This window comes from Urocampus carinirostris, chromosome 20, assembly GCF_059441175.1.
Source record: "Urocampus carinirostris isolate Australia breed hairy pipefish chromosome 20, RoL_Ucar_1.0, whole genome shotgun sequence".
NCBI lineage: Eukaryota > Metazoa > Chordata > Actinopteri > Syngnathiformes > Syngnathidae > Urocampus > Urocampus carinirostris.
Window position 1 is genome coordinate 6,548,029 of NC_142368.1, and position 16,221 is coordinate 6,564,249.

The 16,221-nt window shown below is 40.5% G+C and overlaps 1 protein-coding gene across 2 annotated transcripts in view; it reads right to left on the reverse strand.

Moving 5' to 3' along the window:
- The window catches only part of pak5 (p21 protein (Cdc42/Rac)-activated kinase 5), an 86,783-nt gene that overhangs the window by 42,130 nt on the left and 28,432 nt on the right, over positions 1–16,221 (reverse strand). Inside the window, exons 2-3 of one of the 2 annotated variants that reach the window (XM_088324475.1) lie at positions 13,890–14,113; positions 11,310–11,348 (exon numbers count right to left, since the gene is read on the reverse strand). In XM_088324475.1, coding sequence (XP_088180601.1) covers positions 11,310–11,348; positions 13,890–14,093 — 243 coding nt within the window. In that variant the 5' untranslated portion in view covers positions 14,094–14,113. The remainder of the gene's footprint in view (positions 1–11,309; positions 11,349–13,889; positions 14,114–16,221) is intronic. The other variant, XM_088324476.1, reaches the window with a different exon arrangement.

The following is a 16,221-nucleotide window of genomic DNA, read 5'->3' on the forward strand; positions in this document are numbered from 1 at the left end:
AAAGTGTTGTTCTGTTATATATTCCAATTATCAATCCTTAATACTTTGCAACAATGTTTTTTTTTGTGATTAGTCATATTATTGTGTTTCAAGTCGGGAAAAATGGGGCAGGCAACTTTATGGCTGGGCAACTTTTCAGAGTTGTCTGCCCTGGTGTCCTGTAACTTTTTGTCATGAGTTTCAGACACTGTGCTGCCCCCTTGTGCACTTTATTCCGTGAAATTAAAAAAAATAAAATAATATATATAAAATAAATTAAAAAAGAGGTCCCCAAAGTCAGAAGCGCCCGCGCCCCCCTTCACAGAGCCTCGTGTTCCCCCAAGGGGGCCGCCCTACTATTTGAGAACAACTGTTTTAGAGTAATATTTACTTGCAACATAACAAAATAATACAAAACTAATCACCCGGTAAACTTGTATCTCTAGGCTACATTTTTGCAGATTGAAAAAAAAAAAAAAAGCCAAGTCAGCCCCTTTCCAAAAAGGACAAAACGTACATGTTAAAACAGGCTCAACCTTGGTGGAGGTCTCCAACCCGCAACTCACTGAAGCGTTTTCCTCCCGTGAACTACACAAGCAGATTTCCCGCGGTCGGTACTTCTGCTAGCTTAGCATCACTTAACCTTGATGTCCCTGTGATTTATGTTGTTTTGGGGAAAGGCGACAGGAGCGAGAGTGTAGTCTCGCAGATGGAAATCTACGCCCCTCGTAAGACATACATAAAAATCATCGTTTTGGGTACATTTGTCATAACCACAACGTCACATACTGCATGTACTGTATTGTGAAATACCAAGGCAACTTTGAAGAACCTCTTAACCCTCCATTTTTGTGTGTGTACATGAGAGGGTCGTAATATTTCTGTACATTTGGAATCCCCAAACTGACTGCAACTTGTTTAAAATCAAAACCAGAGACGGAAATGTTATTTGAAGTAGTCTACCCTCTGCTGGATGTTAGCAGTCAATACGAAAAATGTCAATGTACCATAAATTGTCCTCTGGCGCTCTCTAGCGGTTCATGACGAAATCACAAAACTTATGTACAAAAACATTCAAATGCAGTTGAGTGCATGCATGAGTTAAGCTTAATTTAACTGCGTTCCACTTCTCAGGGGAATATATTTCCTTTTCATTATTTTAATTAGTTTGGTTCTATACATTTATTCAGGTTTGATTAGAATTTTAGGCACTTATTATTTCCCTATATTTCTGTGTTAGCATTGAGTGAGTCTATCATGAATTAGATAGAGAGGGAGATAGAGATATAGAGGGATAGAGATATAGAGAGATATAGAGAAAGAGAGACGGATATAGATAGATAATATGATATATAGAGAAAGATAGAGAGAGAAAGAGAAAGAGAAGAGAGAGATAGCTAGATAGATAGCTAGAGGGATAGAGATAGAGAGGGATAAAGAGATGGATAGCTAGAGAGAAAGAGCGAGAAAGAGAAATAGAGATAGATAGAGAAAGAGAAGAGAGAGAAAGAGAGATAGATAGAGAGAGCAATTAGGGAAAAAACACTGGACCGTGTGTACAGTAAGATCAAACATCTAGTTGGATCCGCCCATCTCTGTCTGTCTCTCACCCCCTCATACACCCCCCCCCCCCCAATCCGGAGGAAAACAAAGCCTATACAACAAGACAGTACAAACATCTTCTTTGTTCCTTTATCTCTTTGTTTTCCTTATATCCTCACTGTAAAATGTGGAACTGGAGTGCCACGTCCAATTTCGTTGTCACAATATATCCCATGTTGTAACAATGACAATAAAGGTATATTCTATTCTATTCTAGAGCGAGAGATAGATAGAGCGAGAGAGATATAGATGGATAAATAGATACTTTATTCATCCCCGTAGGGAAATTAAGTTGAAAAGGTATGTTTAGTTCATTTCTTTATTGACATACAATAATTTGTATGTCAATTCATAAACACTAGCATGTGTTCTTGTTACGATTTCATACATATATGTATTTATATAATATTAATATATAATTTTTATTAAATTTCAAGTCAACTCTCCATTACATTAGGTAAGCTTTTTCTCAGAACGGTTTTAATATGAATATTTGAGTCATAAATTCTCGATATTACATATTTTGTCTTAGTGAATTATTTGAAATTTAAATAAAATGTTAATTCGATCACACAAAGTAGTTAATTTTGGGAATCCTTTTCCCCCATATCTTGTTCAGATAAATATTATATATACTATTCTTTAATTTTATAAAAATATTAAATCCTATTATATTATAGATCATTTGAAACCACTTATGTATTTAATGTGTATTTCAACAACTAGCACTTAATTTTATATGTATAGACGGACAGATCAACAAAGATGAAATATAATAGAAATAAAAAAGGATTAGTTAATAACTGTAAAACCTGTTTGACTTTCTGAGAAAGCAAAAATTACATTATTATTATTACTACTCCGATGTTATAGTAATTTCGTCATTGAAAACGGAACCTCCATGTTGCAGTACAATCTTTAACCATAAGAGAGCGCTAAAGGAACATTAAAGAGTCTCACAGCTGCAACTGACATCGGCTCACTGACGTCAATCCAATAGCCTAATTTATAAACTTGTTCACTAAGACACTATTTGTCATGTACCATTTCGATGCTGTGGTTGAAAAAAAATATACATTAAGAATAGAATTTAAATGAAAACAAGTAACTCAATAAGACTGTAGTAGCATTTGCAGTTGTTGAGTTGAATTAAATTGCATTTATTGTGATGCATATCGACGTTGTGAAACATTGTATGCAACGAGATTGGACATGGCACACCATGGTAATCATGTCATAAAGATAAAGGCTATCGGGATACGAGGCAATAATAGTGCATCGGAACAATACTGCAGTGAAAATGAATGGAATGAGATTTCGTTGATGCTCACACAAATGAGATTTGTGAACGGATCAATGTCATCCACTCAAAAGGAAGAAAAAAAAAAGACAAAATCAGTTACTTTCTTCATCAGCGGCTATTCTGCTTCAAGTGTTTCCTGCAAACGCCAATTGAATCCGTTCGGAGAGGACTCTGTTCGAATTGGACTCGAAATTAAAGGCGCATTGATTAGCAGCAGTAGCTCGCATTGCTCGGATGGAGCAGTCGATAATGGAGATGGTGAGTCCTTGGGCGTCGTTATTAGTTAGATTTAGAATTAAATATGTCTGTAAATATATTCAACAAATACCCAAAATACTGTATTTCAGGGCTACTTCACAGGTTGAAAAATGTCCCTTGATCCATTATCCCCGATCGCATATTGCTGGGAGTCGACAGCTTATTTTTGTGTGGCCTGGCCGCTCTTTTTGGTTGTGCTGTCTGACAGAAAGTGACCTGCATTCATGCATCCACGATATCCATCCATCCATTATCTGCACCGCTTATCCTCAGTAGGGTGGCGGGGGGTGCTGGAGCCCATCCCAGCTATCTTCGGGCAGTGGGCAGGGGACACCCTAAACTGGGCACACAGGGACAGACAATTCGCTCGCTCATTCACACCTAGGGACAATTTGGACTGGCCAATTCACCTGACATGCATGTTTTTGGAATGTGGGAGGAAACCAGAGTGCCCAGAGGAAACCCACGAAAGCACAGGAAGAACATGCAAACTCCACACAGGAGGTTCGATCTCATGACCTCAGAACTGTGCCGCACAAGCGCTAACCACTGCTATTATCCCCAATTGCATATTGCTGCAAGCCGGGACTGGCAAAGCGGACTTTTGCAAGGCCTGGCAGCTCTTTTTTTGTGTTTCCGCCTAAAATGAATAGCACTTGTGTAGCTGCAATCCATTATAGCAATTCCCATTTAGTTGCGAGCAGCAGCTGGCCAAGAGCATTTTTGTCTGACATGACAGCTCTCTTTTTCACGTTCTGTACACCAAAAAGTGAACTGCACCCGTGCAGCCGCAATCAATTATGTTCGATTTTGTGTTTCTGCGAGTAAGGACCAGCAAAGTGGACTTTTGTGATTGGCAATGATTGGCAACCATTTTTGCCGTTGCTGTATTCCTGCCTAAAAAGAACCGCACTTGTGTAGCCGCAATCCAATATCCTCAATTTCAAATTGCCACAAGCAGGGCTCGGCAGAGCAGATTTGTGTCCAACCTGGCAGCTTTTTTTTTACCGTTCTGTCCACCAAAAAGTAAACTGCACTTGTGTGGTCGCATTCCATTTGTGAGCCGGGAGCGGCAGACCGCACATTTAGGACTGATTAAAGTAAAATGCAGGGTTGTGGCCACAAGCCATTATCCTGGTCGACTATTGCCGAGAGCAGGGGTTGGCAAGCTTACTTTTTTCCCGGTGCGGGTCGCTTGTGGAACAGCACCAATTTGCCAGATCCATAATCCATAGTCTACTATTGCTCAGAAGAATGTCTGATAGGGCAAATTTGTATCACGCGAGGCTGCATTTCTTTTTGTTCTTTAGGCCTAAAAGTAACAGCATCCACATGGCCGTGATCCATTATCCCGTCGATTATTGCTGCAAGCCGGGGCTGGCAGAGGGCATGTTAAAAATTGGGGGATTACTTTGTGGATTTTCACATATTGTCGGTCCAGATAAACCCTGAAAAACCAAGGGATTACCGTATTGGGCTATTCTTGCTTTACCTCTTAGTAGAACTTCTATGACAAACTCACTATGTTTATGGTTTAAAATAAATGGCTTCCAAACACAACAAACGCTTCAAGCATCATCACATTCATTTCAATCCTACTTCAATATGTTTACCACCAACCTGTGGTGGTGTCCCCTCCGGCCTGACTACGATCCCTTCCAAGTCCCTTTTCCAACCGGGTGCTACGCTTTCTTGCTCCCATGCCATGTGTGTCGGTGAAAGACACCGGCTAGAGACCTCCTCTCCCTCCCACGTGTCGTTCATGATCAGGTTTCCTTTATAGGAAGTGGCCAACTGACATTTAGAACGGGATGGCTATCACGTGCATTCCTTTCGACTCCCCAACTGCACTGCCCTCTACTGAACATCAGAGGAATGACATCTCATGGACCCGATAGTGTGTGCGTTTCGTTTTAAACTAACAACGCCGTAACAAAACGGTTCTGCAGCCGCGATCTATTTGTTAACAATCCGCCTCTTCCAGGATGATGTAAGGCTGAACGTTGAGCTTCCTGAAAATACCCACAGAGATTTCTCCACCCACACTACCAACAGTGCACGCTGCTCTCGGAGACGAGAGTGTGTAGTGAAGGGGGGGGGATACTTCCATGGAGACGGAACGCAAAATAAATCTTTAAAAGAAAATGATGATTACAATCTACAGTCTCGAAATGAAAGGCTATCAAAGTAAATGGTAAATGGTATAATGTCTCTCTGCGCCCTGCGACTGGCTGGCAACCAGTTGAGGGTGTCCGCTCCCCACTACTTAACCCGAAACTCATCTAGAGGTAACTGACATATATGTCAACAATCTTGTATCCATGGGAACCCGAAAAAGGAAAACCCCACGAAAGACTGCAAAACATAAGAAAAATTGTGTAGTTTGGTCATTTTGAGTCGCTGTAGTTTGTATTCTTCCATGCGCCTTTTAGCACCCGTTTGTTCTCATTAGCACTTTGGGTTGCACTACACAATACAGTGACATCTAATGGTCAAATATTACACACTGTCCCTTTAAATATATGTGAACTCTCTGATGTTAATTGTTTGAAATCAATGTAATCATCCAGGCTGCATGATAAAATCCACATTTTGTATTTTGGCCACAAGCGCCTAATTTGATGCATGCATCCATCCATCCATCCATCCATCCATCCATTATCTGCACTGTTTATCCCCAGTAGGGTCGCGGGGGTGTTGGTATCTTTGGGCAGTGGGCAGGGGACACCCTGAACCGGTTGCCACCCAGTCGCAGGGCACACAGGGGACGGACAACTTACTCGCTCGTTCACACCTAGGGACAATTTGAACCGACCAATTAACCTGAAATGCATGTTTTTGGAATGTGGGAAAAAAACGGAGTGCCTGGGGAGAACATGCAAACTCCACACAGGGAGGCTGCAGTAACTGGACTTGAACCCTATACCTCTGCACCGTGGGGCAGCGGCGCTAACAACCCAGCCGCCGTGCCGCCCGCGATACATGAAAATAAAAATAACTATCAAATGACTATGTAAACCAAAAGTTCATACCCTCAACTCACCAACCCACTAACAGACATCACAGAGAGGCACAGCGAAACCAAGAAAAACATCCAATGGGTTTTCATCCACATTGAAAAGTGGATGATTGCCAGCAGAGGGCCTCACATAAGGTGTTGAGACACACACAAAAACACCAAAACACACATACCCCACCCTCTCTGACTACTCAGGACAGTTGCAATCAAGTCCCAGCAAATCTTAAGGAGCAGACCCCACATCCTATTCTACAACATCTCACTTCCATCTACTGTAACAGTGGCTAGGGAAACCTGAGCCAATTGCACCCGCGACAGCACAAGTTCTGACATACAGCCATACAAGTACACACGCACACAAACACTCAATGGCTTCAAATGAGCCCCTTTGAGAGTGTCAAAGTCAGCGTGCAACATGAGATGACTTTCATTACCCCCGCCAGGGCAGGAGCTTCACACAACAAGCCCCGACATACATACACAATTCTCGCGCACACACACGAGCACGCAGACACGCTTGAATTCCAAAATCAACATGTCACCTTTGAGACGGCAATGATCAAGACATGCCGCTAAGGCGATGTGTTAACTGGTGGATAAGCCTTTGTGGTGATGATGATGATGTTGGTGGTCTGGAAGCAATACTGATGCTTCAGTGGAGATGAGCAGGCTGACAACTAGGCTACAGGCCTCACGCATAAACAAGACAAAATAAGAAAATCTTTTGCTTCATTATAAAACTGAATGTCTCTGTTGTATACAAATTCACATCAGGATTCCATCCTGTGTTATAGTCTCGAACAATGTTCCCTCTAAGCTGCGCGCGTGGGCAATTGCGCACTGCTCGCACATTTGCAGCGCACAAGAAAATCTAGCCAGCGCACAAAAATGAGGGCTCAAAATTACTAATTAAGAAGCGACTGAAGTCAAAGTTACAGTGCATGAAGGTAAAAATACACGGGTTCCCCTGACGTTGTGTCAAATGCGGTATTTTGAAGTCGAGTCGAAGTAGAACGAAGTTGAGTAAAGTTAGTAGAGTTTGTCGAGAACCGGCTTCTTCGACTCGGCTCACTAAAAGGAACCGGCTCTTTCGGGTCCTAAACGGCTCTTCAGGTTGTTTTTGCATCTTTAATCCCAACATGACCAAATGTTATGTAAAATTATGCACAAAATGACTTAAAAGAATGGGGGGATAGAAGAAAAAAGAAAAAATACCAAAATTAAAAAGCACTGAAAAGCTGAGAAAAAAGAAACAAAAGAGAAAAAAAAGAAGATAACATTTAGAAAAAAAACTGAAAAAAAGAAAAGAAAGAAATGTAGGAAAAAAGTAAATAAAGAACAAAAAGAAAAAAGTAACAGCTCGGAAAAAATAAACACAATGAGATTTTTTTTAAAGGAATTGAAAAAAAAGTAGAAAAAAACACAGAGAAAAGAAGAAAAAGTTGGTGTTGCATTCAAATAATTTCCAATGATATCAAGTGAATCTTGTTGCCAACATTGTACTTCCACTCAAAAATGTGATTAAGTACAGTTCTGTATCTTACAACCGACTAAATAAGCCCCCAAAAATGTTCATATTATGCTACAAAATATATCAGGAAATAAAAAGAAATGGATATCTTGTGAAAGAATTCTAAAAACAAACGACGTTTGTAGGCCGTACAACCTTTGCAATAGTCTCCCATCTCATCTCATTAGCTGCACCGCTTATCCTCAGTAGGGTCGCGGGGGTGCTGCAGCCCATCCCAGAAATCACCGGGCAATGGGCAGGGGACACCCTGAACTGGTTGCCAGCCAATCGCAGGGCACACAGGGACAGACAACTCGCTCGCTCAGTCACACCTAGGGACAATTTGGACCGGCCAATTCACCTGAAATGCATGTCTTTGGAATGTGGGAGGAAACCGGAGTGCCCGGAGGAAACCCACGCAAGCACGGGGAGAACATACAAACTCCGCACAGTAAGGCCAGGAGCTGGATTTGAACCCACGCAGGAGGTTCCCACGACCTCAGAACTGTGCCGCACACGCGCTAACCACTGCGCCACCGTTGTTTCAAGCGTTGTTCACCGACTTTGTGTGAACGCTCAGACCCCTGGAAAATTAGAGGGAACATTGGTCTCGAATATATGGCTCGGGGGTCCATGTTTGGCCTGCGACATTTTAGCCATGGCATAAATGCACCCCGAAAATCGTTTTTGGAGTATGAAACATTTAATATGCAAATAACTTTTAATTGATTAGCCATACATGGGTATTTTAATAGCAGACTAGCAGACCTGAAGAGATTCAAACTCGCGGGAGTTGCTAATGTAGTACCCTGGACATTAAACAGAGTAGACCTGCAAATTATTTCTGAGATTTTTTAGGGTTATATTTGTATTGCTTTTTATTATTTGCAACAATCATTTTAAATGAGATAAAATAGAAGAAATATTATTTAAATGTAGGTGACTATAATTATCAACATTGGTCATCTGTAAGGGTGCTACTATATTGACCCCCTTCTGGTTAACATCCATCCATCCATTATCTGCAATGCTTATCCTCAGTTGGGTCGTGGGGGTGCTGGAGCCCATCCCAGCTATCTTTGGGCAGTGGGCAGGGGACACACTGAACTGGTTGCTAGGCAGTTGCACACAAAGACAGACAACTCACTCGCTCATTCACACCTACGGACAATTTGGTTAGGCCAATTAACCTGACATGCATGTTTTTGGGGTGCCCGGAGGAAACCCACGCATGCACGGGGAGAACATGCAAACTCCACGCAGGACGTTTGATTTCATGTCCTCAGAACAGTTTGAGTGTGCTTTACAAATTAAAGTTGTATTTGTTTTACATTGGGAATAAACAAGGAAATTATATTGATGAAGAAATAATGCATTAAAGCAAACTATTCCTGCAAGAATAACTGATTTAAATTAGTTAATTATTTAACATCACCCAAAGAAAGAATTAATTCATAATTCACTCTTAATTGATAATCAGTAACAGCTTTAGGTTATTTAAATTTAACTATGAATTTGCTACCCTCGATTTCACAATTTAGCCCATTTTCAAATTGTTGATTTTTCAAATGACAAACGAGAAATTAAATTAGAACTCAGTCCTACTTCTTATTATGCTTTTGTATCATTTTGAAAGAGGTTTTGCAAGACTGTAAAACATGAAAACACAGCTCTTATCCAAAAGATAAATACAGAGAATAAAAAATCTACAAATACTATTAAATTTACTAAACTTCAAGCAGACAAGTGCAACAAGTAGTCCTTGTTCTTTGTGTGCAAGGGAGTTTTCTGGGAGTATGTCTGCAAACATCCTAATGCTCTCAAAATTTCCTTTAAGATGATAACTACATCAGTGTTGAGTTGCTAGCGGGGTAGTGTATCCGTCACTAGCATTAGCACATCAGCGCCTTAAATGCTTTCCCACCCTACTTTTACATTTTAACCCCTAAATGTTGAGAAGCAAATTTGTGTCATGCCACATATCATTGGAAAGCTTAAACTCTTGGGATTCACCATTTCAAAATCTACTCATCACAGAAACATCACGATCAGTCTGAAACAAGATACCCGAAAACTATAAAGCCGGCGTAGCTCACCAATGTCGTCCCTTGGGAGTAAGCTAACGATACGATTCTCCGCAAACACAGTCTTGTGACATCCACAAGAGTCCAGAGAATCCAACAGTGTAAACTATTTACTCCAAAGCAATAATACCGACAGATTAAAAAAAAGAAATCCGCCTAAAGCCATTTCTGCCTCATTGGACGTTCCTTGTTGCAATCAGTTTGTTTTGCCCCATAATTTTTGTTTACAAATAAACAGACTCGCAGAAGTATTCTAATATGGAAGCGAGCCTCTGAACTTTCGATTGACACCATGCTGGACCAATTTCAGGCTGTTATTCACGGTCCACAGCCCGTATTAGCCTAAGGGGGCCTAATGTTGATACAACGGACATTGCCTCTTTTAGCCCCGAATTTCTGTAGCCAGTAGTGACCGTTTTAAGTGATGATTGACACATTGGATAGCCGAAAAAATTCCTAACATAAATGTTATGCAATTTTACAAAGTTGTTTCAAAATCAGATCCGAAAATAAATGTGCAAAAATCGGAGGATCAATTTTTACGTACCATTATTACGCACAAGTGTGCACAATAGTGAGCGAGAGATGCGGAAAGAGAGCTCAAACATTTACAGCTCTCACAATGTCTAAGAATTGGCCAAAGTCAAATAAATGGTTAAAGAGATTTTAGAGCTGTAAACTGGAAATGGCCACTTTTGGAAACAACTAAACCTACCCTTAGAAAAACGTGTAATATACAGTATTTTGTTTTTCAGATTGTGATCAAATTTGATCAGGGACCAGGTAAGGTTTCATGCTACTGACCCAGCTGTTTTCCAGCTAAGATGCCCATGCTACACATTTCTATAGACATGCGATTGCCCCAAAAAATCGGGCGAGAATAAGAATTTTCTATTTCTGTGTGTTCCAACTTAGATTACTCAATTTTAGGACACTTTCTGGTTGGGGGACAAAACTTCAGAGTGTTACCTTTCAAAAGAGACCAAAACTGAAGAATAGCATTCAATTTACTTGGATTGTGATTTTAAGCAGATTTTACAGGATTGTTAAGGGTTTTAAGCCATTTACTCCAAGTAACGACAATAGTTGCCAATGGTAATGCATAACACAAGGTACTACAATGACAATAAAATAATGTCTTAGTTGTGATCCTAAAAGTAGAAATACTATAATTATTTAAATAGTCGAGTTAAAAATACATTTCATAGAGTGGCAACAGAGCACTTTGCACTACTCTGCTTGATTAACATCGCAATCATCATCAAGGGGGGGGACATGCAGTTGTAGCTCTTCGAGTTACTTCAGGGAATGACGGGGGGCACATGCAGATGAAACAAAAAATTGGTAATGAGCTTTAAGTAAAAGACTTGGCAGAGCAATATAGATATATCATGTTTGGAAGGGGTCTTCCCCCCCCCCTCGGAGTCTCCACCTAAATGCATGGCAGCAGCAGGCAGTGTCGAGGAGATGCAATAACAAGGCGGCATGTAGGGTGCAAAGGCGAGAGGAGAAGAGGAAGGAAAAAGGGGAAGGGGCAAGACGAGGGAGTCATACTTTGGGCGTTTCGGACAGCCGGACCTTCTTGGGAGATATCTGTGAAGAGAGCAAGACAATTATTTTCTTGTTCCCCCCTCTTCAGAGATATTTCCTGTGGCATATTGCTGTTCTTGGTCGTGGACATTTTTGGGTGGTGACGCCAACTAGCATGCTAACTCCTCACTCTACAAAACGGAACCGAATCCCCGCTACGGGTGCAGGGTGATTTTGGTAATTGTAGCTGGAAATGACACAGGGAAGTTTCCCCTTTGATTGACTGGTGACTCCTTTTCTGGGGCGAATCATGATCTGTGTTTTTTCCCTGTTAACGCTTCTGCAGGGAGGCAATGGTTACCAATGTTGTTAGTCTTAGGTATGACCCGGCTGAGGCTTGAACCAGCAACCTCCCAGTCTCGGGGCGGGCGCCCTACCCACATCGTCCGTCCAAGCTGTCAGGTACTTTCCAATGAGTTCAAATGAATTTGGATAAGTAAGAGCAGATACTACACTACAAAAAAATACATAAAATCGTTAAAAATATATATACAGAATGATAATAAATTGATAACATACTTTTACAAAAATGAATAAAATCAATTAATTTTAGCCCTTTAGAAAATAATATTGTCTTTCAAGTGTGATATTTCATTTTTAGATATTTATATGTTTTTCTAGTAAAATAAAAAATATTATACTTAAAAAGCTAAAATGCCTCATCTGGCAATCCATATATTTATATATATATAAATTTTATGAAAAATAACCCCAAACCACTGGAAATTTGGATCAAATTATCAGTTTTTTCATTGTTATGTGTTTATGATCCTTTTCCCTTAACAAATGTGATCAAACCACAGCGAGATAAGCAGATTTTCGTTATACCCTGAAAATTACTGTTACTACTCGTTTTAGAAGTCCAAATGGGAAAATTAGCGTGTCTCTATCGTCTCGTAACACTTGCTTGTGTCATTCCCAGCATTCCCGCCAACAAATCTTCAGATTGTGACGACGATGATTCATTTGGGGCTGCCTCGTTTTTGTCTTTTTTTTTCTCGTCATCCTCACTACGAATTCAGAAAATAAATCGATGGTTCATTTCCAGCCTGGTAGGGTAGCGAGGGGTGGGCGTCTTCCGGAAAATCTGAAGTCGGGGATGACACGAATCACAGCGACCCCTTGAAACCGACCCGAGCGTCTTTATGAGAATCCGTGCGAAAGCCAATGAACAACAACACAACAGAGGAGACACTCAGAAGGGTCGGAAGACACACAAAGAAAATGGAGATTTGCATTGATGGCTGTGCTTTACTAAAAAATTCAATCTGCATTAAGTGTATTTTCTCATCCAATTCCCTACTGAGCTGTTTTTTTTTCAGCATTTGTGTGAAAAAAGGGTGTTCTGTATTCATAGAACACACATCAGCTGAGCAGCGTGTTTTTTACTTTGTTCCTTAGATCTTGGACAGTTTTTTTTCTGGACTTTGAACGCACCGCAACAAGAAGAATACACTCAAAGGAAGATAACAGCTTCAAAGATGTACATGAAGAATGCGTGTCAGATATTTTTACCCCACACAACTCACAATAATGTGAGGAAAATCCGGACTATAAGGCGCACCAAAACCTCAAAATTTGCTCAAATTTTGCAGGTGTGCCAATAATTCTGTGCACCTTCTCGACTGGAAAGAGTGGTAAATAAAATTAGAAATGAATGATTTCAATAAAATGTTACTTATATGTTTATAGTTTTCTAGACACTCCAAATAATGGATTATAAACTTGCAAGGAGAACAGGAGAAAACTGTACCAAGAAAAGCAAATTCCAAATCTGGTCTAAAAGCTCTTTTTAGAGCCCTTTCTTTTTATTAAATCTCTTAGGTTACAAAAGCAGATCCACCCTAAAAGGTTGAAGGTAGAAATCAAAGAATAGAAAATAAATGGCTGATAATGATGATGATGTAAACTGTGGATAATAGTCAAAATAACTAACAAGAGTGATGAATAATAGTCAAAATATTAAATTGGTTTCCTTTACAATCTCCTTTGCGGTTGTTCTATAAGACAGAATATACCGATACGGTAATAGTTTATGAATTAGTCTTTATCTAGAGATGAGACAAGATTTCATATTAGAGTTCATGTTCGATCAAATAAGTTTCCATTATTTTTAGATAATGCGGTCTTAGCCATCACAGTTGTTTTAATTTCATGCAACTTTGAATCTGGTGCGCCTTACAGATGAAAACATATCACAAAAGACTATTTTTCAAAGTGCGTCTTTTAATGCCTTACAGTCCAGAAAATACAGTAGATTAAAAATATGCATCAGTGCAAAGGTTTTATGCGTTTAAAAGTTAGCAATAAAACAACTTAATGCAGATTAAAGAAGAGCTTTATTAGCGGACATATTAAGAGTGATGTAATAGTGTGAAATGGCCAGATGGAATTGGGGAAAAAAAACAAAGGAGCAAGTGTAGGATTGGAGCGGTGTGAAGCAGAAGTGAAAAAGCTTCCTTTTGAAAAGATCAAGATTAGGATTAATCGGAGTGGTCAAAGGTTAAGGTATGGTTGGATGGGCGCATGATCGCTGTTTCTTACCTTCATGGGGGCAAGTTGGATGGGGGTGATGTAGGAAGGGTCTACCATGGGCTTAGGCCGGTTGGCAGTGTCAGCAAGGAGGCTCTGCCATTGCTGAGGCAACCCGGTGAACTTCTGCTCCCGAGGGTCGAAGCCCGTGTGGACCCGGTGCTCGAAATTGGACGGGGCCGAGATCTCCAGCCGTTTCTTCTTTTTACCAAACATGCTGGGTAACCCTGACAAACCTGAAGGGAAAACGAGAATAAACACATGAGATCTGCTACTGTTGTGTTTTTTTTTTGTTTTTGTTTTTTAATCTGAGACTAGCTATGCTAATGTTAACACCTAATGCAGATTAACTGCTAAACTAGTATGATGCTAGCTTTAATGCATTTTCCAACAGCAGTGTTTCTCAACCAGGTTACTGTGGCGCACGTGTGTCATGAAATCCTTTCTAATGTGCTGCCGTAAATTGTCCAAAAATAACAAAAAATAAGACTTAAAATGAGGCAGCACGGCGGCGCAGTGGTTAGCGCATGTGCGACACAGTTCATGTCTTGGGAACCTCCTGCGTGGGTTCAAATCCAGCTCCAGACTTCCTGTGCGGAGTTTGTATGTTCTCCCCGTGCTTGCGTGGGTTTCCTCCGGGCACTCCGGTTTCCTCCCACATTCCAAAAACATGCATTTCAGGTGAATTGGCCGGTCCAAATTGTCCCTAGGTGTGAATGTGCCCTGCGATTGGCTGGCAACCAGTTCGGGGTGTCCCCTGCCCACTGCCCGATGATTGCTGGGATGGGCTCCAGCACCCCCGTGACCCTACTGAGGATAAGCGGTGCAGCTGATGAGATGAGATGAGATGAGATGAGATTTAAAACGAGCTTCATTTATTTCCATCATCCATGACGGACAACATTGTTCATTATCTGTGGCATGTCGTGTAAAACCGATGTTTGAAGTTGTTGAGTTTATGCCACAAAATCATTTTCACAACAATATGATAACCATAAGAAAAGTACCAAGGGTGGCACGGCAACTGGGATATTAGAGTGCAGCCCCAAGGTGGGGAGATCCAGGGTTCAATTCCAGCTACTGACCTCCCCATACGGAGTTTGCATGTTCTCCCTGTGCAGAGTTTGCATGGTTTCTCCGTGCCTGTGTGGGTTTCCTCCGGGCCTCCCACATTCCAAAGACAGGTAGGTTAATTAGCAGGTCCAAATTGTCACTAGGTATGAATGAGTTCGTGAATTGTCCATTTCTGTGAGCCCTTGCGATCCGGGCGATTCATTTGGTCCTGTCTAAGTATTTTTGTATTTTTTATTTGAAAAACATAGCATTTTTTATCTGTTTGTATGTTCCACCGTAAATTGTCCAAAAATAATACTTAAATTTAGGTTTGCCATATCAGAAAACGTTTATCTGTTGCATTCAGGTTGTAAAATAATTTTTGCAAAATGATTTTAAAATATAATAACAATATAACAACAATAATAACAACAACAAATAAAAATAAGAAGATAGTTCTTAAAATAATGATAATAATAAAAATAATAATGATGTTCCACTGCTGGATTATTTGGCTCATTTTTAGTATTCGTCAACATATTTCACTTAAGGCAACATTGCCCTCCTTGACAATTTATATTTTAAACAGAAATAAAACCTTAAATAGTAAATTCAATTAAATAATTTTAAATATAATACCGGTCGTGCAGCCATGCATGGCGCAAACCTGCTTATTGGGGGCATTAGGGGTTCAGTGTCTTACCCAGGGACACTTCAACATGTAACACGGAGGAGCCGGGATTTGAACTGCGATCTCTTGATCCCAAGACGAGCACTTTACCTCCTGAGCTACTGCCGCCCCCTGACCAGCTAGCACTGCTAATGGTAGCGTCAAACTTTCCTCGCTGGTGCAAGCGTATTTTACTGATCGTTCAATTTTCATTTCAACCTGATTTCTCCTCACCCAGATAATTCTAGCAGTGTAGCATCACTCAACGTGTTGCTAGCTTTGTTAGCTTGACATTAAACATAGTTTTCATATTTCATTACAAAGCTCGCGGCTAATACGCTAATGTGAAGCAGCTCCTGTGCCATGAATCACGCTATTAACACATTTTTTTCGTGGCAATTTATATTCATGTTTCAAAATACGCCAGTGATCTAAAATAAATCAAGTGTTTTACAGCCGAGACTCACAACGCTGCAGGACAGAAACGAGTCAAAAGTGTCTCAATGCGCCAGAAACGAGCAAGCCCACTTTGGTTATGTAATGTGAAAAGCTGAAAAGAAAAGTAACTAAATTTATTTCACTGTGGTGGAACAAAATGTCAGAAAAATCACGCCAATTTTG